Below are 27,631 nucleotides of genomic sequence, written 5' to 3'. Positions count from 1 at the left end.
GCCTCTGGGTAGATTTGCTGCAGAGGAAGCAGCGTAAGGCATGGCAGTGGGGAGCCACTGACCTTCCTGAGTGGAGCACATTTTGCTAATCTAATCACATCTAACAATGAAGTCCATACGTATATAATTATCCATGAGCTCTTATTATCCAGGTGTTATGGATCTGCCTCCTGTAGATGAACAAACGCCATCTAATCTGTGACTCATGGGAACAGTCAGAACTGTGGCTTATGTTTATGCACTTAAACGTATATGGGAAGTTAAAAGGTGTATTTATATAACTCTGATAAGGAAAATTTGAAGTCAAATGGATATTTATAAAACATATTTCAGAGATGCTGGAAAGTAAAAAGTCCCTTCCAGCTATTTTGTAAACTAGGGCACATGTAATTATTTTAAGAAGAATTCAGTCTTCTAATTTCACTCCAGATTACATTAAACGGAAATGCAGTCAGCCATCCTGAAACTTGTACCTCTTGGAATTTTCAGTGGACTGATTTTCAGAGTGACTTTTCTCATCCATAGTATATGAAATCTTCTAGCTGGTAAAAAGCCAAATGTTTACATTCTTCTCAAGAGCAGAGTTGAGTTTTAGGTAGCAACAAAGACAGTATTCCAGTGCTCGCCATACTGGGCAGGAAGAATTTATTTCCATCATTCATGTATCATACAAGTACGAAGTGAAAATAGAATTCTCTCCGACAGTCAGGACTGCAGCTTCTGTGTTAGGATTGACTCTAAGGACACAGGGTTCTGCACCTTGTGTGGGAAGTGCAGACTCCAGCTGTGAGACCTTCAGGAAGCTTCCAGCACATCCTTGTCTGGCTCCTTCTGACTGCAAAGTGCAAAGGATTCCTGCACAAACTGCCGGCACATGGGACACTGCTTGAAGTAGCACACACAGCTGTCACACAGACACGCGTGCCGGCAAGGTAGGAGCACCCAGTTCACGGCCCCGTTCTGGCACACCACACAGTCCTTGCTGCTCTCCTCCACCGGCCCCACCTCTGTCCCAGCCAGGCCTGCCTTCTCCAACAAGCTCTGCTCTGCACTTGTGTCTGCTGGAGAGGGGTTGCTGGAGGGAGTGGGACCATTATTTGCAGACATGAAAAGTTGCTGAAAAATCAAAGTAACCAGTGTAAAGACAATTGTAAACAATAGTCACTCTCCCAACCAGAGTTTCACAAAAGCTACGAACATCTGAGCTAGCAGATCCAACAGGCAAGAGCGGGTAACTTCTATACCTGACTAAAAACCTTAATTCTCTTTAAAAGCAGCCATTCCTTAACCTTTATAAACAACAAATATTACATGGTATGACTTACCTTAAGATCATAAAATTGACCTTGAGCCAGGATTAAATATTGATACAATATTCTGCAGGGAAGTTTGTAAGTCTTATCAGGAATATGAATTACTGAGACCATGGAAATCTACAATAAAAATTGGACATGAGTCAGGACTTAACACTCCTTCACAGGTAAGTGAAAAGACACTTCTCAAATAAGAGATATATTAGAACATTTACATTAATTTGTATAAATCACAGCACTGAAAAGGAACCAGTTATGGACATATTTCTGACACATTTTAATTATACCAAAATTTACAAATTCATTGTGGTGTCAATAAAAATATTAGTGTGCAAGCCAGCATGGTGGCACACATCTGTAATCCCAGCACTTGGGGAGGCAGAGGCAGGCAGATCTCTGTGGGGTCAAGGGCAGCCTGGTCTACAGAGTCCAGGACAGCCTGGCTACACAGAGAAACTGTCTTGAAACAAAAAAAAAAATCAATGTGCTTTGTTCCAGAGCTGCAAACACTGATTCTAAAATACACAGAAAAAGGAACATTTAAGGATAGATAGAAAAGCACTCAAAAGCTCAAAGGCAGTCTAAATTCATCAAATATTAAATTGTATGGTACTGACTCATAAGTAGATGCATGGATGAGACAGAAACAGTCTAGAAAAAACGTTATGTGTGAGAATGCAACGAAGGACTAGATACATAGATGGTTTTAGGTTTTGTTTTTCTTTAAACACATAGTTTGGGGACAGCTGGAAAACAATTTGGAAAAACATAAACTGAATGCCTGCCTCATACAGCACATCTGTAGCATCAGTGCTTGGGCAGCAGAGACAAGCAAAGCCTGGGAGCTCCCTGGCTAGTGTAGCCAGCCAGTGAAACACTCCTGCCTCAAACAAACAAACAACCATAGAGACGGAGAGCAACTGAGAAGACATCTGATGCTCACCTCGGGCCTCCGCATGTCACTCACACACACGACATGAGCGTAAGTGAAGGAGAAAGTCCCTGCCGCCCCACCCACTACCAGATAAACAAAGGACAAGCTTCAGGGTTGCTCAGGCACTGAACTGACATGCATGGAAAAGCCTGCCCTCCATAGAGAGACTCTCCACGGGAAAGAGGAGTGGGGAGAACTCAATGAAGGGAGTTGGCACTATGTAACAGAAGAGCATGCATGGACACATCAGCTCAGCCCGCAATGAACCACTCTTGCACAGGTATTCAGTAACAGACATTTAGACTGGGAACCCCTACTATCCAAGCACAGGAGTAAGGAACCCCGGTGCACGCAGGCAGACGCACACATTCTCACCACATACAATGTGTGAAATGCCAGCCGGAATCCACAAGGCCGCCAATTGCTGACATTCTGGAAACTCAAAGCGCCTAAAAGCTAACGCTCCAAGAGATGGAGACTTACGAATCATAGTACCAAAGTGTAAGAACCCTGAATGCTAGAGTTTTGGAAAGCACAATTTCCAGTGCTGGGCGAAAGGCTGTGTGAGAGGGTAGAGAGACAAACCTCAGGGTCGGCTAATATGCTCTCACTTGTACCCAGGGCAGCTGCCACGCTGTTGAGAATGTCCCGCGCTCCTGCCCTGCGCTCCTGCCCCGCCAGACACTGAGCTCGGCCTCCCACCATGGAATGGAAGGCTTAGGGATCTTCTGGCACCAAGGACACCTGCTCACATGGAGAGCTCTCCAGCGCCACAGAGCAGTAAAGGGTAAACTAGTTTTAGCTAGAAATTTGAAATTAACTGCAAAGCTGAGCATAGGAAACTAGTGAGGGTCTCACTTTGATTAACAATGGCACCTTCAAAGTGGTGCCCACTGTTCCATTTGGTTTATTAACTATGCGCTACTCATGCTCATGAACCATCAGCGATTTTGGAAACTTACCCATTCATGTATTACTGCCTGGAAAAAGCAAAGTGTTCCATGAAGCTTACTGGAAGATGTGGTGGCCTTTACAGAATGAAACGGAACTCAACCGAGTTGCCACAAATAATGACATCTGGAACAAGATATGCTCAAGCTTCTGAGAGGGAAGTGCAAAGTCTTTTGTTTTCCACTCATCTGGTGCATTTGCCAGCGATACAGAGAGGATGCAAATTTCAGGTTAGCAACAGCACTGTCTGCTCGGCCCTCCTTCCAGGTGCTGACATTCCGGGAACTTTAATGAATCAAAGGCACACTCACCACGGCAGGAGTGATGCACTGCTCTGAAAACCGCTGCAGGCTCAGTGGGAGGAGACAAGCGACAGTGCAGCTACCCCATGACCCGCTTCACTTTCACCAGATGTGTCTGCCATGGAGTCTGTGCAACCCAGAACTCCATAAATGCACAGCATAGAAGATGGGACTGTATAATATATGTATGAAATCACAGAAGAATTTCAAAAAGGGACATGCTGCATAGAACATGAGCATATTCTCTGAGGACAGCCATCACACCTGACTTTGGAATACAGTTACCTGGGGATGGAGAGACGGCTCAGTGGTCAAGAGGACTTGCTGTACAATCATGGGATAGAGCTTCTATCCCAGTTGTGATGGGTGGCTCACACTGCTTAGAACTCCAGCTCCAAAGGGAGCTGACTCCGCCTACTGACCTACCGTCATTGGCACACACAATGTACACAGATACATGTACATGTAAATAAAATAAATATAAAAAATAGAGTTAAGACTGTGGAAATCAGGAGCCTTTTTAGACTGTCTTCACACATTGCCCACGATCAAGTCCCATGATGCCGTCTCTAGGTTAAATTTTCTTTTAAGCTTTTTCTTTGTGCTATTTCAAATTGTCAGCATTATTAATTTATAATTAGGAGTCTTATGTGTTTCAGTTTTGCATCACTTCTAATAGCAGTATCAATTATGTAAAGAATTCTGGATAGTATTAAATTGTTTTATGTGGGGTTATTTTTTGGTTTGGGTTTTTTTTGTTTTGTTTTTTTTTTTGCAAATTTGATTGGAGAAAACGTTTGTTACCAAAATATTGAACTGGTATGTGAACACTGAACACTTGGTAAAAGCACAAGGGGCCGGGGAATGGTTCAGTCAGTGAAGCGCTGCCATTCAAGAGCAAAGACCTTATTTTGATTCCCAGAACCCACATAAAAGCTGGGCAGCAGAGGCGCGCTCCTGCAGTCCCCGCACTGGAGGGGAGGGAGAGGAGGAGACAACTGGACCCTTGGGGGACTGTTAGCCAGCTGGTCCAGTGGAACAGATAAGTTCCAAGTCTAGAGAGAGACTGTCTCAAAAACCAAGGTGAAGAACCTAGGAAAGTCACCTAATGCCGACCAGTGGGCATACACACACCCCAAAATAAAACACTGAAATGTTCTCATTAAATGAAGAGGGGTCCTTCCTATGTATCTACTTGTAAAAGAAGAAATTTCCTGAGATTTCAGCTCTGGTCAAGTGCATTTCATCGTAGTCATGACTTTTGATCAATCTCATCAAAGGACTGAGGCATGTCTTGGTATTTCTACCACCACTGTAAAGTTGAGAGTACAAATTACGACCCAGGGCTGAAGAGATGGCTCAGGGGTTAAGAACACTGGTTGTTCTTCCAAAGGTCCTGAGTTCAATTCCCAGCAGCCACACGGTAGCTCAAGATCATCTACAGTGAGATCTGGTGCCCTCTTCTGGTGTGCAGGCGCACATGCAGGCAGAATGCTGTATAAAGAATAAACAAATCTTTAAAAAGAAAAAATACTTCATTAAAAAAAATTTATGACCCAGTGAACCATGTTTAGAAATTTTGATTTTTGGCCTTTTTTGAACAGTTTGTCTCCTCATAACTGCAAGGCTTATAGCATTTATATTGGTAAAAACCTAGAAGACATTATTGTCTATTTTATTTTATAAAGTAGCCTATCAAGCATCATAACATGTTTTTATATCTCTCAAATAAATTTGCTTTATTGCTAATATTATTAATATGTGGGTACATGCTGTATTTTCAGGGAACTACTTTGTGGGGTCTGTTGTCTTCTTCCATCTTTACATGGGCTCTAGTAATTGAACTCTAGTCACCAGGCTTGTGTGTCAACCTTTTATTGAGCCATCTTGCAGGTTCTAAACTCCCTTTTAAAAATGCAAATAAATGTCTTTTAACTAAAGTTTTAAAATTGTGTTCTCCAGACTTCTATTTTTGGATTTTGGCCTTTTAGGAGTTCAATGTTCAGGATTATAACTTTGGTTCAAACCAAATGAAATACTATGCAGCTATCAGAAAACAAACAACAACAATAATAATACCACTATCAGGACAATCTCTGTGAACCTATGTGCAAGTGATTTCTCCATGACACTGTGACATGAACAAAGCAAAGTACAGAGAGGTTACGGCACCTGCAGTGTCCTCCCTCCATGTAAGAAAAGGGAGGACAACACAGCAAACAAGAGAACATGAGCATACTCTTCATGTTCTCTTGAAAAGGGATTGAGGCATGTGGGAGAGGGGAAAAGGAGTATGGAAGATCACCTGATGATTTCTTATACAGCTTTCTTCATCTCAGGAGAATGAATGCACGTAATTTACAAGCACAATTTGACTATAAATGCTCAGCCTCGGTAGGAAGTGCTGAGACAGCAATCTGAGTGCCAAAGTAGTTAAAATTCAAAAACGAATAGAAACTACTGAGGAGAGAAAATGGAACCCATGCGGTCACAGGGATAACAGATACTCAAGTAAAGGGGAAGAAGGCTATGGCTTGTGGGAGCACGGTGAGGAGTGACTAGGGAGAGCGCTAGAGTGGGACAGTCACTTTCCAATCACATAGTAAATATAAAATCTGGCGAGAATCATAAAGGGGTATTGAATACAGGGGCAATCCATAAGGAACAGTAGGGCATCTGCAATGGTCCTGAAGGAATCAGGCCACAGGACCCTGCAGTCTGATTACCTGCCCCACTCCACAGAAATATCTGAAAGACACAACAGGAAGGGAGAGGGGAGAGGAGAGGAAAGTGGAGGTCAAACTCTCAGGAGAGGTGCAGTGCTTCCTTAGAAAGCAAGAGAGAGGAACCCATAAGAAGCTGGAAAACAACTGATCAAGAGACCAAACTTCTATTACCAATGCCAGCAAGGGGCACTATCTGCTTCAGAAGTCATACTCTCAAAGGACCCCGCAAGAAAACTTCCCTGCTTAGGTGTGTATGTGGAAGTGCTCTAACAAATGCTGTCCTAAAAAGCAAGCAAGACCAGGCTGTGGTGGCATGCCTTTAATCCCAGCACTTGGGAGGCAGGGCAAGGCTGATCTTGGTGAGTTCCAGGCCATCCTGGTCTACAGAGTGAGTTCCAGGACAGCCAAGGCCACACAGAGAAACCCTGTCTTGAAAAAACAAAACAGAACAAATAGAAAAACAACAATAAAAAGTAAAGACAGTCATAAAAAACAAGCAAGGCTGTGGGCACGTCTGCTAAAGACCTAACTCGAGACTAGAAACCCCAAGGTATGACAAGACAGAGAAAATGGAGAGGACGTGGGGGAAGTAAGGAGCCAGGCTTTTGCTTACAGTTCCAGATGGCTCAAAGTCAACAACTTCCCCGAATCTGGGGGGGGGGGGGAGTCTTAGAGGTGCTGAGAAATAACCAAGCCACAACCTTGGAGCTCAGCTTTCTCTGCGCTCCTCTGTCCAGCCCAAGCCTGGACAATGCACCTCACAGACAACCTTACATCTCCACCCACCGAAAAATTCTTTAAGATAAACAGGCAAGCCATGTCACACTTTTAGCTTAATTTTTAAACTTATTCTGGAAATTCTGCCTACCCTTTAAAACCTCACCATACGTTACACAGTTCAGTAATGTAACTCTGGAACACAAAAGCACATGTGAGCAACTCTCACAATACTAATGTTTCTCTCTGAACTCTGAACCTCCTTAAATCTAATGCATGAACTCTCGTTCTCTGACCTTGTCTTAATGAATCCCAATCTGCTTCAAACTAACTTGTCTTGAAATTCTTTTATGCAGCAGGAGCCAAAACCCCAGCTTCCGTGGGTGGAGGCCCTAAGCTAGAACCTCTCTGCAGACCCCTGGAAGCACCCGGCAGCAGCTTCTGCCACCGAAGCATTGCCAGCTGGAAAACTGAAATATAAGCACAGGTGAGCAAGGCACCATGTTCAATATGTACAGTAATAGTGGTATTGTGGCTAAACGAGAGCAGCTCTTCATCAGGAAATACACCCCGAACACAAGAATAAACAGCCAATGCCCTCCACGTTAACTGTGAAATCTTTCAGTTAAAAAGCGTAGATGATACCATCGTATTTACATACACAGGCAGATAATAATGCAGTTTTGAAAATGTCATTAGGTGCCTGGGTCAAGTGCACACGTGTTCTTGTACTTTGTATTTTTGTAGCCTTTTAAAATTATGTGCAAAAGAAAAGCTGTAAGACTACTACATAAATACTATGTTGTAAAACATTTTTACAGGTTTTAATACTGACATCAGACAGAACTGGAAGAGGGCAAAAACACTCCTGCCTCATTGGAAGAACCCTGATGTCTGAGTCAGCGCAGCCTTGCCAGCTATTACATGACATATATACATTAATATAGGTAGCTTCGTAAACTAGGACAAGGATGCTCGAGCATACCACTAAAAGAAGGCAAGCCACGCTTGTGCACAGTTCCATACTTTTCTTTAAAATCAATGTGCTAACAGGCTTGCAAGACACAGGTGTGTATTCATAGCTGTTATCTTGGGATGAGAGTACAGGCGATGACCCTCTCCCTAATACTCTTTCCCTCTTCGCCTATCTAAGATTTCTAGTTTTCCACTTGTTTTCTGCCACAAACACATGTTATGTGGATAATGTAAGAGTAAAAATAAAGTAATAAAGTAAAAATTCTGGGTGTTTATTCCTGGTATTCAGTGTGCATTTTCTGGTAAAGATATTCTCTTATATAACTTATATAACAACTCCTGCTCTCCTTCATCAACTAAAACAACAAACTAGCTCCTAACTGTACTTCACAGAATTAATTCTTGGGCTGGGAATCTGGCTCAGTGGTAGAACACTTGGGTAGCCTGCCGAGACTCTGGGTTCAGTCCTCAGTACTGTCGGCTGACTGCTTGTTAGGCAGGTATAATTCTGTTCCGTCACAACAGGAATGGGATCATTTTTGTTTTTAATTTATTGTTTACAGGCCTCAGATAAAACCCTGAAAACCTCACATGAAAAACAAATATGAACTAGTTTGTCTTTACAATTATAAACGCGGAGCATGAATGACATACATGCAAAGATGCTCCACACTGCCACAGCAGCCAGATCTGAGAGGCAGGCAACAGAGAAGGGAGAGAGAGCACCCGATGCACATGAATGGCACACAGGGCAGACAGGCTGCTTTCTCACAAAGGGTTGGGGAGGGCAGTGCTGAGCCTGAGGGCAGTAAGCTGCCCACAGTGACTCCATCCCAGCTGGCTCAGGAACCAGAGAGAAGACTCTCTCTTTATATGCCACCAAATGGAATCTTAAGTGATGAAAACAGTGAATTTCCCATTTTCCCACTTTACCATTCATACAATGAGCTATCCTGGAGATAAAGATGAGCCCCAAGTCTAACCAGGGAATTCATTTGTGCTGTAAGTGCATCTTAAAAACATGGCCTGACAGTAATTTTCAAAAGCATGTTTAGTGCACATACACTTGCCTGTGACTGCTCAATGAGGACGGCTTAGAATTTCCCAGGTGGCAAATGTCAGTGCTCACGATTCCCAGTTTCCATATTGGGAATTAACCCGTGAGTTCCCCTCACTGGCCACTGAGCGGCTCTCAGCCTCCCTAGTGCTGTGGCCTTTACTACAGTTCCACATGCTGTGGGGAGCCCAGCCACCACATTACTCTGTTGCGGCTTCCTAACTGTAATTTTGGTAGTTGTGAACAGTAATGTAGATACGCGTGTCTTCAGATGGTCTTAAGCAGCCCCTGTAAAGGGCTTGAAAACAACAGACTTAGGCACGTCTATGCTCTTAATAGGGAACACCAGCTGAGCAGTGGTGTCCCACGCCTGCGATCCCAGCACGCAGCAGCAGGCGGGTCTCTGAGGTCCAGGCCAGCCAGGGCAGCCTGCTGGAGTCCTGTCGCAATCCCCCCAAAACAAACAGCCCAAAGAATCAGTGCACAATGTGAAAGAAGAAATAAAATGACTGTATATGGGGATCCCACGTGGAAAACACAGGGTCAGCAGGGACTCCAATGAAAACAAGGTAACTATAACTATGGCCCAAGAAGAACAGACCTGGTCTTAAAATCAATCATTTCAAGTCATTATCATGCTGATCAATTCAGTAATTAAACTGTGAAGAATAGCCATACATCCCAAAGGACATTTTCTCTAAGTAAATAGTACTCACCACAGAAGGATGACATTAACTTAATTCAACAATAACCCACCTTTTATTTTCTAAATAAAGTCATGTTGCTGTTATAAAAGAGGAAAAAAACCCATTATACTCTGAAGGTGTGTTATAGTTATAAAAATTAAACAGGGATATAATACGTGTTATAATTTATCAAGACATGTGAGTCCAAGACCAGATACCAGAAAATTAATTTTTCCTATTTCGAAAATAATTAAGAATCACCCAAATCTTGTAAAGGCAAGGCGTTCCAGATGCTCCAATTACTTACAATGTCATAAATTTCTCGGTCATCCTCATCAGCGAGGGTCAATAGAGCTACCAATGGATAGCGAGGTCTGGGCACCGGGCCAAAGTCTTCAATGTCAGTGTCACTCGGTAACTGGCAATATAGTTCTTCTTTGCTGTGCTTCTTGATACTTTTGAATATGTAAAGGCCAATTGCCAAAAGAACGAAAAAAAAATGTATTAAAAAGTCAATAACTTGGCAACATTTTACTGGCTCCAGAGTCTCATGTCTTCTGTGCCAGTGAGCGTATCTGGAAAAAGGATACAAATACTGCTCTCGGTGAAGATAGTCGCTGTACAGTGCCTCTTCCAGCGCTCTCGGAGTGCTTACCCTGAAGCAGTGCGCGTGCTTCTGAAGAGCCTCGTGGAATCTCTGGACACTGCACCCCCAGTAGCACGTGAGGTGGCTATCCTCGAGGCAGTCTGTCGTCAAGGTCACGCCTGCTACAGGAGACAAACCAGAAAGAGAATGGCGTCACCCCACGTTGCGGATAATACAATAACGGGGGCAAGGAAAACGCACTGGCTTTGTTCTGGATGCTGGCCACAACGAAGGCAGTTTTAAAAAGTTGTTGTATATCTACAAAAGATGTATATCCACAAATACAAAAATCTCAACTGCTATGCACAATTGAAGCAATACCAGCAACATTTTATTGTCATAATTTACCTTCAAAACGATTGGTTCAGTTCCCCTTTTTGGTAACTATAACCACCCCTTTCTAACAATATGCAATTCAAATCACAAGGGTCAGCACAGCAGAGCCGAGCCATCCAAAGTGGGTGTACACAAAGCACAGGGGCCAGATGGTGATCACTGAAGTAAGAGAAGCGCTAAGAAGAGACGGGGCTTTAGTATTAGCATACACAGTGACAGTGTTAGCGCCCGTCAGTTAGTGTCCGAGGAGCTGCTGAGGACAGCAGCCACGGCGGCTTCAACAGCAATATTCTCATTTCTCTTTGCTTTCAATGAAAGGAGGTTACAGTTTCAGTAGACTTGATAAGTGGATACCTAGTGGACATAGAAAATTTATGTCTATTTATGCGTATGTAGTCCTTTAAGTGCTATCAACATTTTTTTCTCCTTACTAGTGGCAGTTGAAGCATTCCGAGTTCAAGAGGAGACACCTAGGGTCTCCAACTGTTGGGAGGGGAAGCTGCCACAGTGTGTGCCCGGAGACAGGGCGTCTGACTGGACCTAAATGCTGTCTCTGGGTCACTGTTCCCGGCACAGTGGCCTGGCCTGGCCTCTGCCCCCGGCTCCAGGCCCAGCAGCACTCCCCAGGCCTCCGCGGGCTGTGCAGAAGTTTTCTGCTGCCTGTAACAGGACTTGTATTGATTCCTTACCTACTTTTAAAATGTATGTGATCAAGAGAAAGTGCTGTGAGAAGACACACAAATCCAAGCACAGGCTTCACAGTGTGACCAAGATGGTCCCTACTCTTCTGCTCTGGTGGTGTGTCTGATAGCAGTGAACCAGGATCACATATAATTAATCATGTGCAAGCTTTGACTAGCAGGGACACTGCACAGGCTACTGGAATAAAATCCTATTTCAAATATTTATTTGATTCCAACTAGGTGTAATTCACTGGCAACTGAAAAGCGGTCATACTTTCGTGCGCCATGGAAACTGGTACTAGGTTACAGCGGCTCTCAGCCTCCCTGGGGCTGCGGCCCTTTACTACAGTTCCGCACGTCGTAGTGACCCCCCATAAAATAATTTTTCTTGTTACTTCATAACCGCAATTGTGCTACTGTTATGAATCATAACAGTAAGTATTTTTGAGAGTGAGGTTTGCCAGAGGTCTGGATCCACAGGGTTGAGAACCACTGTGCTGGAAGCCAATGAAAGAGCCACAGCACCTGCAGAATTCTCCACCAAACTGGGCCATTGCACAAACTGAGGTGATAATATACTAATGGAAACCACCTGAAGACAGTTCAAACACCTCTTTGCAAAACTATCCTCCCTTTATTTTCACCATTTCTTTTGCAGGGAGTTTCCCCCCTTTTCTGGGTTCTTGTTCTTCTAAACTTCACTGCATACAGAGAACTGTTTTGCATTGATATCATTAACAAAACTGGGGCACAGCTATAAATCAGAAAGTTTAATGTCAAGTGGGCGTGACTTCTCTCAACTCACCCTGTCCCACATAGCTGCCCTAGGCTGGTAACACAAAGTGCCAGAGACATCCCTGGCTCTGAATCCAGTGCACTGAGACCTTTAAAAGAGCAATAAGGGTCAGGAAAGCCACCCTGTTTCTGTGAGAAGATGACACAGAGACATGTGTGAGGATGAGTCAGGCACCTGGAGAGGAAAGATCCAGTTGCAGGAAATAGAGGTTGGCAAACTGCTCTCCAAATGCTAAGTGTGTTTTGCCTAAGTTTCTGTTTTTTGTTAGCTCTTATTGGATCTGTTAAGGGGGGGGGGGGGGTGCTGCTTCCAAAGTGACAACAGCTTTCTGAAGAAAATTAATCCAGTTCAACTAATATATACAGAGCATCTAACTTAGAGTTTCATTAAAGCCTCCATTCTGGGAACATGAACTGAACAAAAACCCAAACACAACACAGTTATACAACAAGATCCCAGCAACCAGTCCCTGTAAACAAATCAACGGTTCTCTTATTTGTTCTCAAGTCACATCAGGCCTGGATGTTTGCTCTCCCTCCTCTGCAATCTGTCAGGAATGTGGGATACAGCCATGAGAAAAATACATCCTTGATTATTTAAACTATCTGCCCACAAAACAAAATAACCTTTTATCCACTCCCAATGCCAGCATCCCAAGTAGATAGCATTAAGGACAGCTACCTTTCCATGAACTTTGTTCTTTTAATTTTCACCAAAATCCTTCTTTTTTCTCCACAGAAACAAATAAGAAGTGCTATCCACTTTTTTTTTTTTCAGTGAGTTCCTTTAGTCACCACACCAGCATTTGCTTTTTCTGTTAGTGAAGAACGTCAGTGCATGAGCACAGCTGAGAACTCCATGGACTTTTCATTTGCCTCAGACATGGTCAGGGTCAGCTCTGCTTGTGACTGCTTCTGCTTCTGGTAAGGGTAATTGCCTCAGTTCATGTCCAGAGGAGCCTGTGTTTTACTCACAGTGCGATCGGCTCTTCTCGTTTCTCAGTGGACTTCCAGGCTATGGGACTGGATGGCAGGAGGACACATGGCTGATTTTTCTATTGGCAGTCCTTACCCAAGAACCAGCTGAGACACTGCAGCATGTTGGAATCTTAAGCCACTAAGGATGTGTGTGTGTTAAAGGAGGTGGGACGGCATTAAACCATCATTGTATGTTTTAACCGTCACTGCCTTCGTTTAATAAGAGTGGTTTCTTTATGGCTTATCTTAAAATTTATTTTTCTAAAATGAAAATATGTCAGAACAAACACATACTCTTGGGGAAAAAGATTTCTTCAATCTGCAGGGTGGCGTTATTTATAGATAAGGAGAAAGAATAAGGAATTTTGTACTTTAAAAAATATATGTAAATAAAAAGTTACTTGCTGAGGCCAACTTGGGCTGTATTCTGAATTCCAGGCCAACCTGAGCTACAGTGTGAGGCCACCATCAAAGAAACAAAGACTGACGTAGGCAATGACTCATGGCGACTAACTGAACTGGTTTCTTGTCAGGTAGTAAGCTTCTGGAAGTATGGGCAGGGTACCGAGCTAAGAATGACCCACAGAAGCCCCAGTGCGCGATGTGAAGAAGGCAGGCCCAGGCCGCTCTGAAGGTGAGTACAGGAGCACCAGCCTAAGCTGCCAGCAGATCTGACTGTCTACCAGAGGCCATAGGTGGGATGAGAAGTGGGAATAGGGACTTGGGGAGCAGCACGTCAGTAGAGGGCTGTGGGAAGAAGTCAGCTGCATCATTTGGAGGAGAGAAGGGAGAGCACAGATTTTTACAATGTGGTCTCCTCCACTTCCCTGTGTGGGCCGAGCATGTGTGCGCCTGTGCCTGCCAACGGCTTCCAAGGGTGATGAGGAGACTCTGCCCTGACCACCTTCCACCTTCCCTCTGAGGCAGGACCGCTCCAGCGCAGAGCTCAGGTATGGCTGGTCTTGTAGCCAACTTGCTCGGGGAGCCCATCTGCACCTCCTGAAATATTTGCCCCTGCCCCCCCGCCCCCCCCCGTTTGTGTGGGGATCTGAACTCTGAACTCTGGTCCTCACACTTGCATTTTAACCATGTCCTTTGCCCAAATTTGTTCAGTTTTTATGTCTGTTTGTTTTTGTTCTTTTTTTTTTTTAACTTTTATTAATTACGCTTTATTCATTTTGTATCCCCCCATAAGCCCCTCCCTCCTCCCCTCCCGGTCCCACCCTCCCCCCCTTTCTGCATGCATGCCCCTCCCCAAGTTCACTGATAGGGGAGGTCCTCCTCTCCTTCTTTCTGATCTTAGTCTATCAGTTCTCATCAGAAGTGGCTGCATTGTCAGGGTTCTAGGTTATCTCCACGGATAGTCCCTGGTTAGAGTATGAGTCTCTGGGATGTTTTTTGTTCTTAACAGTTTTGAGGAAAGAAAAAGTAGTGGCAAGAGTAAGGTGAAGAGCTGAGGGAGATTAGATCTGTTGCTAGGCTATAAAAGGCTTTGAGGAGTCAAAGGTGAGCCTCTCCCCAGATTCTACTTAATCTCCACCTGCACTGACAGTCACAAAAGCATGGCAAAGCCCACAAACATAAGACTGGATTCAATTCTTTTCTTCCAAAATCCACCAATGCTCCCATTTTACCTCTGCTACGGAAAACCCATTCAAGGATCAAGTCTTCCCGGACCTTTCTCGCTTACCTACTGTCCTGGTTTCTTTTCCTGTTGCTGTGATAAAATGTGCTGGTAATAGCAACTCTGGGGATGAAAGGCTTATTCTGGCCACAGTTCTGACTGCACAGCCCTTCATGGTGGAAAGTCAAGGTGGCCGGGGCCTGAAGCAGCTGCTCACACTGCATCCACAGTCAGAACAGCAATCAATGTACCTTGCAGCTTTCTTCTTGTTTTTCTCGGTATGCAGTCCACAGCTGTTCTCCCCTCAGTCACAATCAAGAGAGTCCCTCAGGAGCACAGCCAGAGGCCAACTTCCCAAGGAATCCTAGAGTCTGTCCAGTTGACAGATAACACACCATCACAGCCGTCCCTCCCCATTTGAGCCATGCATGGCTTCTTGATTCTTACTTTTCAGTATTTCTCATATTCCTGGGGGCTCTGTTCCCAGTTCCTCCACCTAGAAGTTCCCTCAACGCCCCCCCCCCCCAAAAAAAAACACCTGCTTATCCTTCAATCAAGGCCATTAGAAACAGGGTAGAAGGGGACAGGGTTGACATAGCATAGTCCTAAATGTCCATACTACAGCAAACTTAATGCTTCCTTCTTCACAATTCACCTCAACAACGCCTAAGTAGTCCTTCCAACAATCCACTTTTCCAAACACAGGAACAAACCTGCCACCTGTCACTACCACATCAAAAGTAACTTATGATATGAAAAATATTATAATTTCAGATTAAAAATCAGTTGCTCGTAAGAAGGTCAGCAACCTTCAACTCACTGTGTTTTAGACATGTTGCCATTTCTCACTGAAGACCCCTGAATGAGGCAAAATACCCTAACAGACGGCCCACTGGCATATGCTATACTTCCTTCTCTTCTCTGTGCACATCTGTCTGTTTACTACTGGACAGACTCTTGCAGAGGAAAATTCGTAACACGTTAATCTTCACATCTGCAGTTCTCAGTTCAATGAATGGTTAAGTTCAAGGAGAAAGTGACAGAGAGAGAAAAACAGAAGGGCTAACAACAAGGAGACAGGAGATGGGACCAAAGCTTTGGAAAATAGCCACCAACTTGCTAGAGAAGCTGAGGACGAATCAGTGATCTCTAAGCCAAAAGGGTTCTTCACTTGTCTCATTTGTTTCTTGAAAGCTCTTGTGCTGAACTGGGTCTCTTCTGAATTTCTCAGAATTACTGGAACATCCCAACCAAACCTAAAGAAAGGTAAAAGGAAACATAACTTAAACAAATGTGAAACTTTATGTCACATAAAAAGTAGGTTAGGCTTCATTACATTCCTTTTAAAATAAGGACCAGGAAAAGAGGCTCAGTCACTGAATTTATATTATCTTGCGGAATCAACCTAGAATTCCAGGAGGTCCGAGGTCTCACAGAACTGCGATGTATCATTTGGCTGAATAAATCAGCCTGCTCCTAAAATAAGCAGATCTTTCCCTTATATTGTGGCTAGCAATACAAGAGCATAGTGATTATAGGTAAATTATGGTTAGAATAAACAACATGGCCATTATAGAGTTAAATCCTCAAAAGATATGAAAAAAATGTTTACTCAATATTGAGACTATGTGTTATGATTTATAAGGCCAGGAACTGTTAAAATATCAAAGCATCTTTTAGAATTTTTAAAATAAAAAGGCAAAAAATGAAATACAGCCTTTAATTCACATAATATAAAGGTCATATAAACTATGCGAAAGCATGAACTGTGACAATCGACACAAGACAAGCCCGCAGATAAACCAAACAAAATATCTAGTCCAGTTACAAACCAGGCAGGAGTCCACATAAAGCTGGCTAGGAGTGTGTGTCAGCGCAGTGTTCCAACAGCAAACAGGAGGAAGAGACAGGAGAAGCCCCAGAAGCTTCAGGGACAACGAGGCTGGCATATGCGGCGGAACAAAGAGACCCTGTGTCACACAAGACGGAGGAGGAGGACTGACACCTGAGAAGGCTGCCCTTGACCTCCAATGTACACTATGGAACACATAGCCCACATCACACACACACATATCCTACCACACTCCACCACATACACAGAGCGAGAGAGCGAGCCTGAACAGGCAAAAGAAAAGAGAACTAGAAACAAAACACGAAACTTTAGCTGGTGATAGCCATGCCCTAGCATGTAGGGGTGAAGAGAACAACTTACTTTGAGGTATACCCTGGATAAGATGGACAAATGGTTGGACAGAAGGAGTGAATGGGCAGATATATGATGCAATGAATGTTGAGGACAGCATCTAAGCCAAGGTAATGTATGTTCTCTATGTAATTCTTCTGTGTCCTGAATGTTTGGAAATTTATAAAAATTTTAGAGAAAAGGAGCTATTAGCTGTGTATAATGGCGACTACTTTTAGGGAAAATACACCGAGAAAGGCTACTGGCATGGATTGATGGATTCTGCGCCTGGAGCAGATAGTGGCAACCAAGTCTACACAAAGGCCAGTAGAGGCTGTGCATGCAATGCAAGGGTTAGGGCAAGGCTCACACCAAGAGTGTGTGAGCCTTGGGCCAGTGTCAATCGGCAATAGAAGTGTCACTGCAATACCTTGTCCTGGGTTGGACATCGAAGAATCTGGTAACAGACAGTTATAAGATAGTAAAACAGTGAAGGTAAGAAAAAGAATAAAACAAATAAAAAACATTCCACTAATATTTAAGTAGTAAAGTAAAATTTCATAATAAACACAATAGATAGTTAATTGGGATCACGGACCTAGTTTTACTAAAGTTTGATAAGGCTGCTGTGATCCAGCCAAGGAAGAGGAAAAGTAAGCATCTAAAAGATTAAACTGTTTCCAAGGAGATTAACTGTAATCCAGGACAAAGCTTAGGAACATGTATAAGAATGTATAAAATAATGGTTCAGCAATCTCTAAGGCAAATTCATGTTTTCCAATGTTTATGTTTTAAAAAGTTAACCTGCATGTAAAAAAATGGAAAAAAGTAACCATAAAGAGAAGATAAATGAATCTATAGAAATGCATCAAAAATTGTAAAGGTACTAGACTCTTCCTATCTTTTTATACAACCTGATAGGTAATCTTTGTCTTTTAATTGGGGATAACTACATAGTTGCTAAGACTATATTCCGTGGGCTCAAAAAGGCTAATAAGATTGAACACTATATACAGAGACACAGACAGCACTCACATCAGTTTTTAGAGTTGACAAAGGCAATGTCCGGGATGAAGAATATGCTTGCCAGGCTTCCCAGCAAATTACACGGTGAAGAATTTAAGAGGAGTAGATGTGAGGACACCACAATAAAAAGCACCCAGTATAAGGGCTAGGAATGGAGGGTGTCTGCCTACCACCCGAGCCTGTAGGCAATAAAACACTGCAGCAAAACACACAGGTGCACACACACATCAGCAAAGCAACCTGAATGATGTTGCTAATATGCCACCATAGCTACTTACAGTTATTCATTAATTCACATGAAGAGTGACAGATGGGCAAGAAAGAATACAGACAAATAAAACAAACTGTAAAATGGTGGACTTCGATCCACCCACCCCAATTATCACATCAAATACAAATGATTCAAACTCCCTCACAAAAGACAAAGATTATCAGACTGGAGAAAAATGCAATACCTAGGTGTATGGGACATATGAAAAAGCCACTTAAAATACCAAGACAAAAACAGATCTTAGGTAGAGGATGGGAAAAGAGAGTCTTGCTAATACCAACCAAAAACAACCTGGAGTCCTGGGATGTAGCTCAGTGATAGTTTGCCTAAATGCTTAAGATGTTAAATTTAATCCTGAAAAGAGGAAGGAAGGAAGGAAGGGAGGGAGGGAGGGAGGGAGGGAGGGAGGGAAGGGAGGGAAGGGAGGGAAGGGAGGGGAGGGAAGGGAAGGAAGGGAAGGAAGGGAAGGAAGGGAAGGAAGGGAAGGAAGGGAGGGAGGGAGGAAGGAAGGAACCAGGGAGAGAGATGGATGGGAAGAGAAAGTGAATGATCAAGCTAACCATAGTGGCAGCTATTTTAAGAGGAAAAGGGAATGCTGTTTCATAATGAGCAAGGATTTAACATCATTCAGGCACAATAATCCTAAATGTTTATTTATCTATAGATAGTACTTAAAATGCAAGGAAAAAAAGGAGACACAACTCTAAAAATGAAGAGAATACACAGAGATTTTAATGCTCTGAGCCAACTCAATAGTTGGTAGCATCAAGAGACAGAAGATTAGTTTGGAGAGCAAGGACTTGAACAGCACTATCAGCCTGTTTGACGGGTGGTCAGTTAGAGTATCACCAAGCAGAGAGGACCTCCCTCTAAGTGCACTAGAATGTTTACTAAAGACAGGCTGTATTCTGGGCTACAGGTTACAAAACATCTAAAATTACAAACTGGCTAAAGTGAAAACATATGTCACTTTGTTCCATGCTGAGAAAGCTGTACTTAGAAGAAAAACCTAGATGCCAGTGAAAAATGAGGAACCTTGAACTGTCTCAAACTCAATGAACCAAGTTTAAACTGCTGCGCAAGTGCTGACCTTCTGGCTCCGGAACTCCCTGAGCACAGACTCTCACCGACTTATCTCATCTTGTACCCTTGTCCTTCTCTTGCCATCTTAAGAATCCCAGCTCTGTCTCCTACCAGCGCGCACAGTTCTAGACAGTGGTTCTCAACCTTCCCAAATCCCTCGGCCCTTTAACACAGTGCCTCATGTTGTGGTGACCCCAACCATAAAATTATCTTCATTGCTACCTCATAAACGTAATTTGCGACTGTATGAATTGTAAATACATAAAGGGTCCCTACCCACAGGCTGAGAAGCGCTGCTGTAGACACGAGCTCACAAAGTAAGATGGGTGCTTCTCACTAGGTCGGGCTTTTGTCCAGTGCAGACAGAGACTGGACGGGCACAGCCTTTTCTGTGGGCGCGTCTGGAGAGCACACGCCCCAGCGGCCCCGCCACAGGCCTCCACAGGGACACTGGCTCCCTCACTCACGGAAGGCGGGCTGGATCCATAAAGAAAGGCAGCTCACGGTTCTCAGCTTTAAACTGGTTCACTCCTGTAATCCCAGGACGCAAAAGGGAAGCAAAGGCAGGAGGATCATTCCAAGTTCAAGTAAGCCTGGTCCACCTACTGAGTTCTAGGCCATCTTAGGGTTGAAACCTGCCAATAATAATAATAATTATTATTATTATCCTAAGCTTTGTTTATGTCTATATAAATGTCCCCATTACAAGTCTCATATCTCCACTTTATTCTAATCAGTAACAACCAAAGGCATCACTATTTAGATTAATTACAGCCCATTACAGGAAATGGGTTACTGGGATCTCATTTCTCATTAGCAAGCAGCTGAAGAATATCCCAATACCATCCAGGTGTCCACATTATTATCAGCCCAACTTCGAAGTCTATCTTTGATGGGAGTTTGCTCAAGAACCCTCTTCCGAGTAACACTTTATTAGTCATAGTCCAGGAGACCAAAATCACAGGAACTAGTTGAACAGAGAGAAATAAACATATCAAAACTAGTAAGCAGCACCAGGTGGTGGAGTGCTCGCCCAGCAGTGCAAGACCTGTCACAAGCTATTATCACTGACAAAATAACAGAAAAAGAAAAACTTGGAGTTGGGGCCCTCTGGAGCTGTGACTTCAATATAATCAAATGAGGCTGATCTAGGAAGAGTTGAAAACTATAAATTGGGGCCAAAGTCACCGTCAGAGTGAAGCACCGTTGCTATGAAGACATAGGAGGAAAGGAAATAAATGGATGCACTGTGACCCTAGCTGCCTGTCTCCTTTCTTGGGGAAGCATTCTAGGCAGTCAGCGAGCACAGGGGAAACGTGGGTTTCTGTCTCAGAGTCACTAACAGAGCACCCACGGGTGCTGTGAGGCTGACGGACAGTCCCTTACTCCACTGTGGTGGGCAGCAGCCAGGGAATCGCTGCTAAGCCCAAGTCCTGGGTTCTTTGTGTGAGGCTTTTGAGAGCATCCGGCTGCTGCTGTTGGGGTTAGGCCACCACAGAGGCTACAAGACTTATACTTCCTGCTGTGTGATTTTTTTTTTCTGTTGTTATTAGAATCTAATACTCTATTAATCTAATGTTCCTGGTTCTTCCAGCACACTCACCAGCACAGGTGAACACAGCAGAGTGGAAGGAAGCAAAAGAAATTCAGCTGTGTGCTGAAAGCAGGATGACTGAGAAACGGAGAACCAATGAAGATCAAACTGCAGCTATTACCAAAACAAAATGACAAGGATGAAAACTAGCAGGTTGACTAATTTAATTCTGTTGCCTTGGCTGGGACATGTTTGTAAGAATAAATGGTGCCCGAGTCATCATCATTTCTAGCAGATAGGTTGGCTCTGGTTTAGTTTGCAAACAACACGTAAAAAGCTTATCTCTGTAGATGAAGCTAAACCAAGTGGGAAGAATGGTTGGTTAGTTAGGTCCAAATGAGGATGGAGGTGACTCAGACTGGCTGACAAGGTCTTGCATCCTCAGCAGTGCTTGGCCCAGACTTAAAGAAAGAATACACCAACAGAAACTTGCAACACTGTAAAACTCATGAGGTAGTAAACAATCATTACACATTCAAATCAAACATTACACCTGGCAGAGCCTGGACTTGAACCTGTGTTTTTCTGACTCTTGCTTTCTCTCTCTCCTCCTGTCTTCCCTTTACCTTTAGATGCCAGCATTATGTGCAATATGAATTTCACCCATTTCCCAATGCTAAGATCTAACTTGGTGGCCTATTTAACACGAGATATAATTACCAACTAGGTACCAGTTTTCCTTATAGAGGAAAATTATGTTGAAGAGAATAACACCAGTATTATAGTCCTTTAAAAACTACGTATTCACTAGGGAAACACCTTCCTAATTCTACTTACAAACTTCCTTGAAGTGAATGACAGCAATTAGAACCTGAAAGGTTAATAATAAATAACACCCTGTGATTCAGGTATGGCGGCACACTCCCATAATTCCGGCGCCTGGGATACTGAAACAGGAGGCCTGCAAGCATATGCAGTCTTAGAGAGAAAATAATTTGTGTTAACCTGGCCACATCATGGGAGGTGTATGCTGTGCCGGCGGGGGGGACGGGGGAGGGTAGGTGTGAAGGAGTGTGTGTGGGGGGTGGGGGGTGGGGGGTGGAAATGTTAACATTTTCCTTCTTTCCAAAGGTGGCACCTATTTTCAGAAACTGACCAGGACGTGTTCCTGTCTGTAAAGGAATGACGCATATGTAATCAAGCGGTGCTTTTGAGCTTGATTTACAAGCCTGTTTCAGTCACAAGCCTGTCGGTTCCCGCTCATGCTCTGGTCTCTGAAACACATTCCCTTTCTCACATATTTGTCAAAATACGCGTTCCCCAACTGCAGCTCCTGTCTCTTCCGCGGTCCTCCTCGGGCCAGGGCTCCGGCTCACCGAGGACCACCGTTCAACACGGTTGGATGGCCTGGAGCAGCCGCCGCAGGCTCGTCGGCGGTTCCGAGGCGCTGTGCTTACGAGGCTGGCCTCCCCGAGAAAGGCGCGGCGGAGTCTCCCCGAAAGCGCTGCTCCCGCTTACGTAACTCTCCGCGGCGCACACCGCCCCCAAGCCCAAGAGTACTTGTCCCTAAACCTCGCTCCTTTCCGGACGGGCCACCCGCTAACGCTCGCCTCAGAGAAGCGGCCCGCGTCAGGAGGCCCGCAGCCCCCAAACGGCGGCCACCGAATCGGCGCGGCTGCTCCGGCAGACCGGGCCCGAGCGAGCTCGGCGAGCCCAGGCACGGCGGGCTCCTCCGCAGCCGCGGGCGCCGCCCGGCGCGCACTCACCATCCCAGCACCAGGCCCGTGGTGACGAAGAAGCAGGTGAAGACCACCGCGATGTAGAAGAGCGGCGAGTACTCGTAGAGCGTCACCAGGAACTCCGCGGCCATCGGGGTCTTCGGGCTCAGCCCGGCCCGGCCGGCCGCGACCCGAGCCGGTATGGCGCCCCGGAGCGGACAAACTTTGTAGGGCCTCGCTCGACCGGGGGGCTGGGCGCTGCGGCCACGGGAGCCAGGATGCCAATCACCAGGTGGCCGGCCGGCCGGCCACGCCCCTCCCGCCTCCTGCCCCGTCTATTGGCTGGATCGGCCCCGCCCCGGCCCGCCCCCAAGGTTGCTGGCCCGCGAGAACCGCTTTAGCCTGCCCGGGTTCGCAAATTGCAGTCAGCAGTTCGCGGCCCGCGGGAACGAGCTTTGAGCCGCTGCGGAGGCTGAGGTGCACAGGGTATCTGGAAACCCTGCAAAGCCTAGGCAGATTTGGGAAGAGGGTAAGAGCCGGCGTCGGAGGGCCCAGGGGTTGTCTACAAGTGAAACAAACACTCCTGGGCTTGTTTGGTCTCGATTTGCAAATAACCACGGAAAACCAGAAAAGCGGTCAGTGCAGTAAGCAATTTTCTGGAACCTTAACAGCCCTCTCAGAGAAACTTCACTCACAGGAAAATCGGCATAAAATGCTCTTAGAAAGAAAGCCGCTGTTCTCCCACGCCTTTTTTTCCTCCTCTTTTCTTCTCCTCAGATATTAGCCAGACCTTTGAGCGTGTTTAGTGTCTAATTTTTAATTGTTTACTAGGAGAAGAGCTTAAGTACAGGAAGTAGCTGAATGCCTGCTCCCTTTCCTTACCCTGATCTTGGGGCCTCAAAACAGCCTCCCGGAAGCTTTTTTACTTAAGCCCTACAGTCATTCCCAGTTACAGCAGAGACACACCTCCCACCGCAAATCCAACTCCGTTGCGAGGGAAAAAGGGAGAACAGGCATTAGGATGTATAACTAAAGAGTCCCTAAATACTTTCAAGTCACCAGGAAATTTGTGCTTTACGGATAGGAGTTAGCTTTGCCCTGCTTAAATAACCGTGTATTTTCTGGAGTGCTGCCACCTGAGAAGCTTGTTTCTAATTTTTCATCAGTAGATATTGAGTTGCAAAGGTATGCTTATTTAATCTGTGCTCAGTTGTTGGAAATGTTTTCTTACCGTACCAAGCACTATAGTGAATATCCATAAAGCTAACTGATTTACTTAGGCTAAATCACTAGCATAGGACTTCGTAAAAATGTATATTTAAAAAAATTTTAGAGACTGGAGTCTTGGGCTGGAGAGATGGTTCAGCCATCTCTTAAAGACTAGGATCACAACCAAAAATAGAAGACTGGAGTCTAGAAATACTGTGTCAAATGTACAATGACACCATTCCAGGTACAGCTTTAACAAAATTCTGTTTTATTATAATAAAACTATAAGGAATAGTTATCATGAAACAAACATGTAAGAAGTTGCAGGTAAAGTGACATTAAACGTGTCGATATGATTTTGCTTCCACCCAATCCCCATGGACCTACAGTAAAAGGATTTAAGATGTAAGTAAGAGCTGGCAAGATGGCTGACGGCTCTTGACAACCTGACTTAGATCCTTGGGGAGGACGTGGTGAAAGGAGAATACAGGTGTCTTTTGACCTCTGCAAGGCCACAAGCATGTGCACACACACACACACACACACACACACACACGCCCATGTAAATGCATTGTAAATATATGTAATGAAAGAAAAGAGTAGACATTTCCCATAATGTAAAGAAGAAAACTGGAAGCAAAAAAAAAAAAAAAATCTTAATGCTTTGGAAAATGAAAATCAGACAAGAACAATTCACTCATCCAGCCACGAGAGCCAACCTCAACACAAAAATAAAATGAAGAGCCAACCTAGCTTATCCTGAGGGTCTCTCAGGAAGCAAGAGCGGACACTTTTCACTCAAGCCTTTTCCAGTTCCTACTTGGAAATGCATCAGCCACGGAAATGCGTGTCTCTGACATGGAACCTCTCCTCTGCACTCTGCACGCACAGTGACCCCCTCCCCCCACCACCATTGGCTTCTCCATAGCACAAATCTAATTCCTCCATTGGTAAAAGTCCTGGATTGGCATGCCATGCTTTTTCTTTTTCTTTTTAAAATTAATTTTAAGTAAATTCACAAAGTAACGAGTATTACTTTAAAAAAAGTATGTCCTTGTGTTTTGCTTTTGTTCATCCTGTTAACCTTCTTTGTCTTTCCTCCCTTCCTGCAGGTCCTCTTTCTTTCCATAAATACAATACAGTTTTATTCTGTGTGTGTGTGTGTGTGTGTGTGAAAGAGAGAGAGAGAGAGAGAGAGAGAGAATGTAAAGGTCGGAAAACAGGTGTGAATTCTTGCTTTTCACTTCATTGGAGACAGGATGCTATTTCTTTGAAAACAAAGATCCTGAGAGCCTTGTTCTGCGTGCCTACTCCTACATATCTTGACTGTTACTACTTGAATGTGAAATGTCCCCTATAGGCTACATTTGAACATTTGGCTCCCAATGTATGGCTGTCTGAGAGTCTGTTTGGAGGGTCTTCGGGAGGTGAGGCCCAGATGAAGGAGGAAGGTAGCTAGGGGAGAGCCTCTGAAGGTTGTAGCCTGACCCTGCTTCCACTGCCATCTCCTATCTGATGATGCGAGGAACCTCGACTGTGATTGGGGTGCAACTTCTTCCTTGCCGTGCCACACTCTAGCCTGAAACCCTGAGTCAAACAACCTTAGCCTCCCTTAAACTCTTGGCAGATGGTCTGGCACGGCAACCGAGAAAAGTAATACACCCCTTATGTCTAATTAAGACAAAAACGGTATTGTGGGAGCTGAGCGGCAGCTGAAAGCGATGTTACTATTCCCGAAGGTGAGCATTCGATTCCCAGCACCCAGTCCAGTGGCTTGGAACCACCTGTAGCTTCAGTGCTGGCATCCTCTTCTGGTTTCTGAAGCCACAGGCCCTCATTAGTACTTTTGCATAGCCCCACACAGACAGACATAATTTTAAAATAAAAATAAATCTTTTTAAAAATGTTTGTGAGTGTTAGATATATGCCAGACATAAAGGCATTAGGGAAAAGATGAAGATGATGACAACGACAATGAATACTGTCTTTTGGATATGTCTTTTGACATATCCAAGAGGCTCATGTGTTAGAGGATTGATCCCCGTTGGTGGATCTAATCATTAAAGGTGACTGGATTGGCTGGGCTATGTGGAACATACTCAGAATTCCTGCATACAGGAGGGTGAATTAGTGGGGGAGCCCTGTGAGTTTGAAGCCAGCCTGGCCTACACATCAGCCAGAACTAGATAGTGAAACTTTGTCTCAAAGACATACCTAATTAAGTTAAAAAGAGATGATTGTATTATGGGGGATCTGACCTGGTCAATTAGAATAACCCTTTTGGTGGTTTCATAATTGATGGATTACTATGAGGTGGTGGGTTCTTTCAGAGGTAGGGCCGCCTTGGAGGAAGCCAGTCACTGGGGAATAGCCATAGGAAGTCTGTCTTGTCCCATTCACTCCCTTTTCCCGACTACCATGGAGTGAACAGCTCTGCTCTACCATACCCTCCTGCCACGATATTCTGTTCTTACCATGGCTTAGAAACAGTAGAGTCAGCTAGCCATACACTAAGAACTCTGAGACCATGAGTCAATTGACCGTCACTTTTTTGTTTCTATCAGGAATGTTGTCACTGATTTAAAAACAAATACACAATCTACTGGAAAAAGGGCAAACATTAATAAGATTCCAATAAAATAAAGGCAAAATGACAAGTTCTGTTAGAAGAGGTACATGGAGGCTGCTTGATAGCTGTCGGAGACCTGCCCTTTTCTGAAGAGAAACTGAGGAGAAGCAGATGTGGGGGCAGTTGTGGAGAAGCGGCTAGAAGGAGAAGATGGAGGAGAAAGTGTGATCAGAATATAAAATTAATGAATTAATTAATTAAAAAGAATAGGCACATGGTACCTAAGAAAACAGGCTAAGCAAGCCATGAGGAGCAAGCCAGTAAGGAGCACCCCTCCATGGCCTCTGTATCAGCTTCCGTCTCCAGTTTCCTGCCCTGCTTGAGTTCCTGCCCTGACATCCTTCGATGATGAATAGTGCTATGGAAATGTGAACTGAATAAACTCCTCCCCAACTTGCTATTTGGTCAATGGTGTTTTGTTCACAGCAGTAGTAACTGTAAGACAATGGGTAACGCCAACTCTGGAATCCCCGCATAATCTATTTCATTAATTTTAAGATTAACCATCACTTTAATGCTCACCTGTAGTCCTAGCTTCATTGGAGGCTGAGGCAGAGGCTCACATGAGATCAAGAGTTCAAGATAGCCTGAGCAACATAGTAAGTCCCCATATAATTTTTTTTAATTTTTAATCTTTAAAATTTTATTTTATTATTTATTTGTGTGTATATGTGTGAGTTCAAGTGCCAGCAGAAGCCAGAGGAGGGCATCCAGTTTCTGGGAACTGGAATTACAGAAGGTTGTGAGCTGCCACGTGGGTACTAGGAATGGAATTCAGATCCTCTGCAAGAGCAGCCAATGCTCTCAACTATTGAGCCATCTCTCCACCCTCCTAAGTCCCCTTCTTAAAAAAAACAAGGAAATCATGACATTTGCAGGCAAATGGATGGAACTAGAAAAGAACCCAGAAGCAGAAAGACACACATGGCATATACTCACTTATAAGTGGTTATTAGCCATATAATATAGGATAAACATACTAAAATCTATAGTCCTAAGGAAGTTAAACAACAAGGAGGACCCTATGGAAGATGTTTAATCCTCATTGAGAAGGGCTAGCAGTACAGACACTAGAAGCGGGAGAAGACAGGGAACAGGACAGGATCCTACCACAGAGGCCTCTGAAAGACTACTGATCGAGATATAGAAGCAGAGGCTGAGGCTCATAGCCAAACTTTGGGCAGAGTGCAGGGAATCTTATGAAAGAAGGGGGAGATTAAAAGACCTGGAGGGGACAGGAGATCCACAAGGAGAGC

The 27,631-nt window shown here is 44.3% G+C and overlaps 1 protein-coding gene across 2 annotated transcripts; it reads right to left on the bottom strand.

Moving 5' to 3' along the window:
* Positions 1 to 628: 628 nt before the first annotated feature.
* Cgrrf1 (cell growth regulator with ring finger domain 1) lies at positions 629 to 22,788 on the bottom strand. 2 transcript variants are annotated; one of them, XM_055612232.1, is made up of 6 exons: positions 22,586 to 22,788; positions 15,840 to 15,979; positions 10,252 to 10,429; positions 9,969 to 10,116; positions 1,326 to 1,433; positions 629 to 1,116 (listed from the first exon to the last, which is right to left on the bottom strand). In XM_055612232.1, exons 1-6 carry the CDS (start codon positions 22,687 to 22,689, stop codon positions 796 to 798), a joined length of 999 nt encoding a protein of 332 aa, XP_055468207.1. In that variant the 5' UTR covers positions 22,690 to 22,788; the 3' UTR covers positions 629 to 795. The 2 variants fall into 2 exon arrangements, with proteins under 2 accessions (XP_055468207.1, XP_055468209.1); XM_055612234.1 differs by lacking the exons at positions 15,840 to 15,979; positions 22,586 to 22,788 and adding an exon at positions 14,790 to 15,833.
* Positions 22,789 to 27,631: the final 4,843 nt, after the last annotated feature.

Source organism: Psammomys obesus, unplaced genomic scaffold, assembly GCF_907164565.1.
Source record: "Psammomys obesus unplaced genomic scaffold, mPsaObe1.curated_primary_1811, whole genome shotgun sequence".
NCBI classification, from domain to species: domain Eukaryota; kingdom Metazoa; phylum Chordata; class Mammalia; order Rodentia; family Muridae; genus Psammomys; species Psammomys obesus.
Note: the sequence above shows the minus strand (reverse complement) of the source record. Positions and strands in the feature narration are given on the sequence as shown.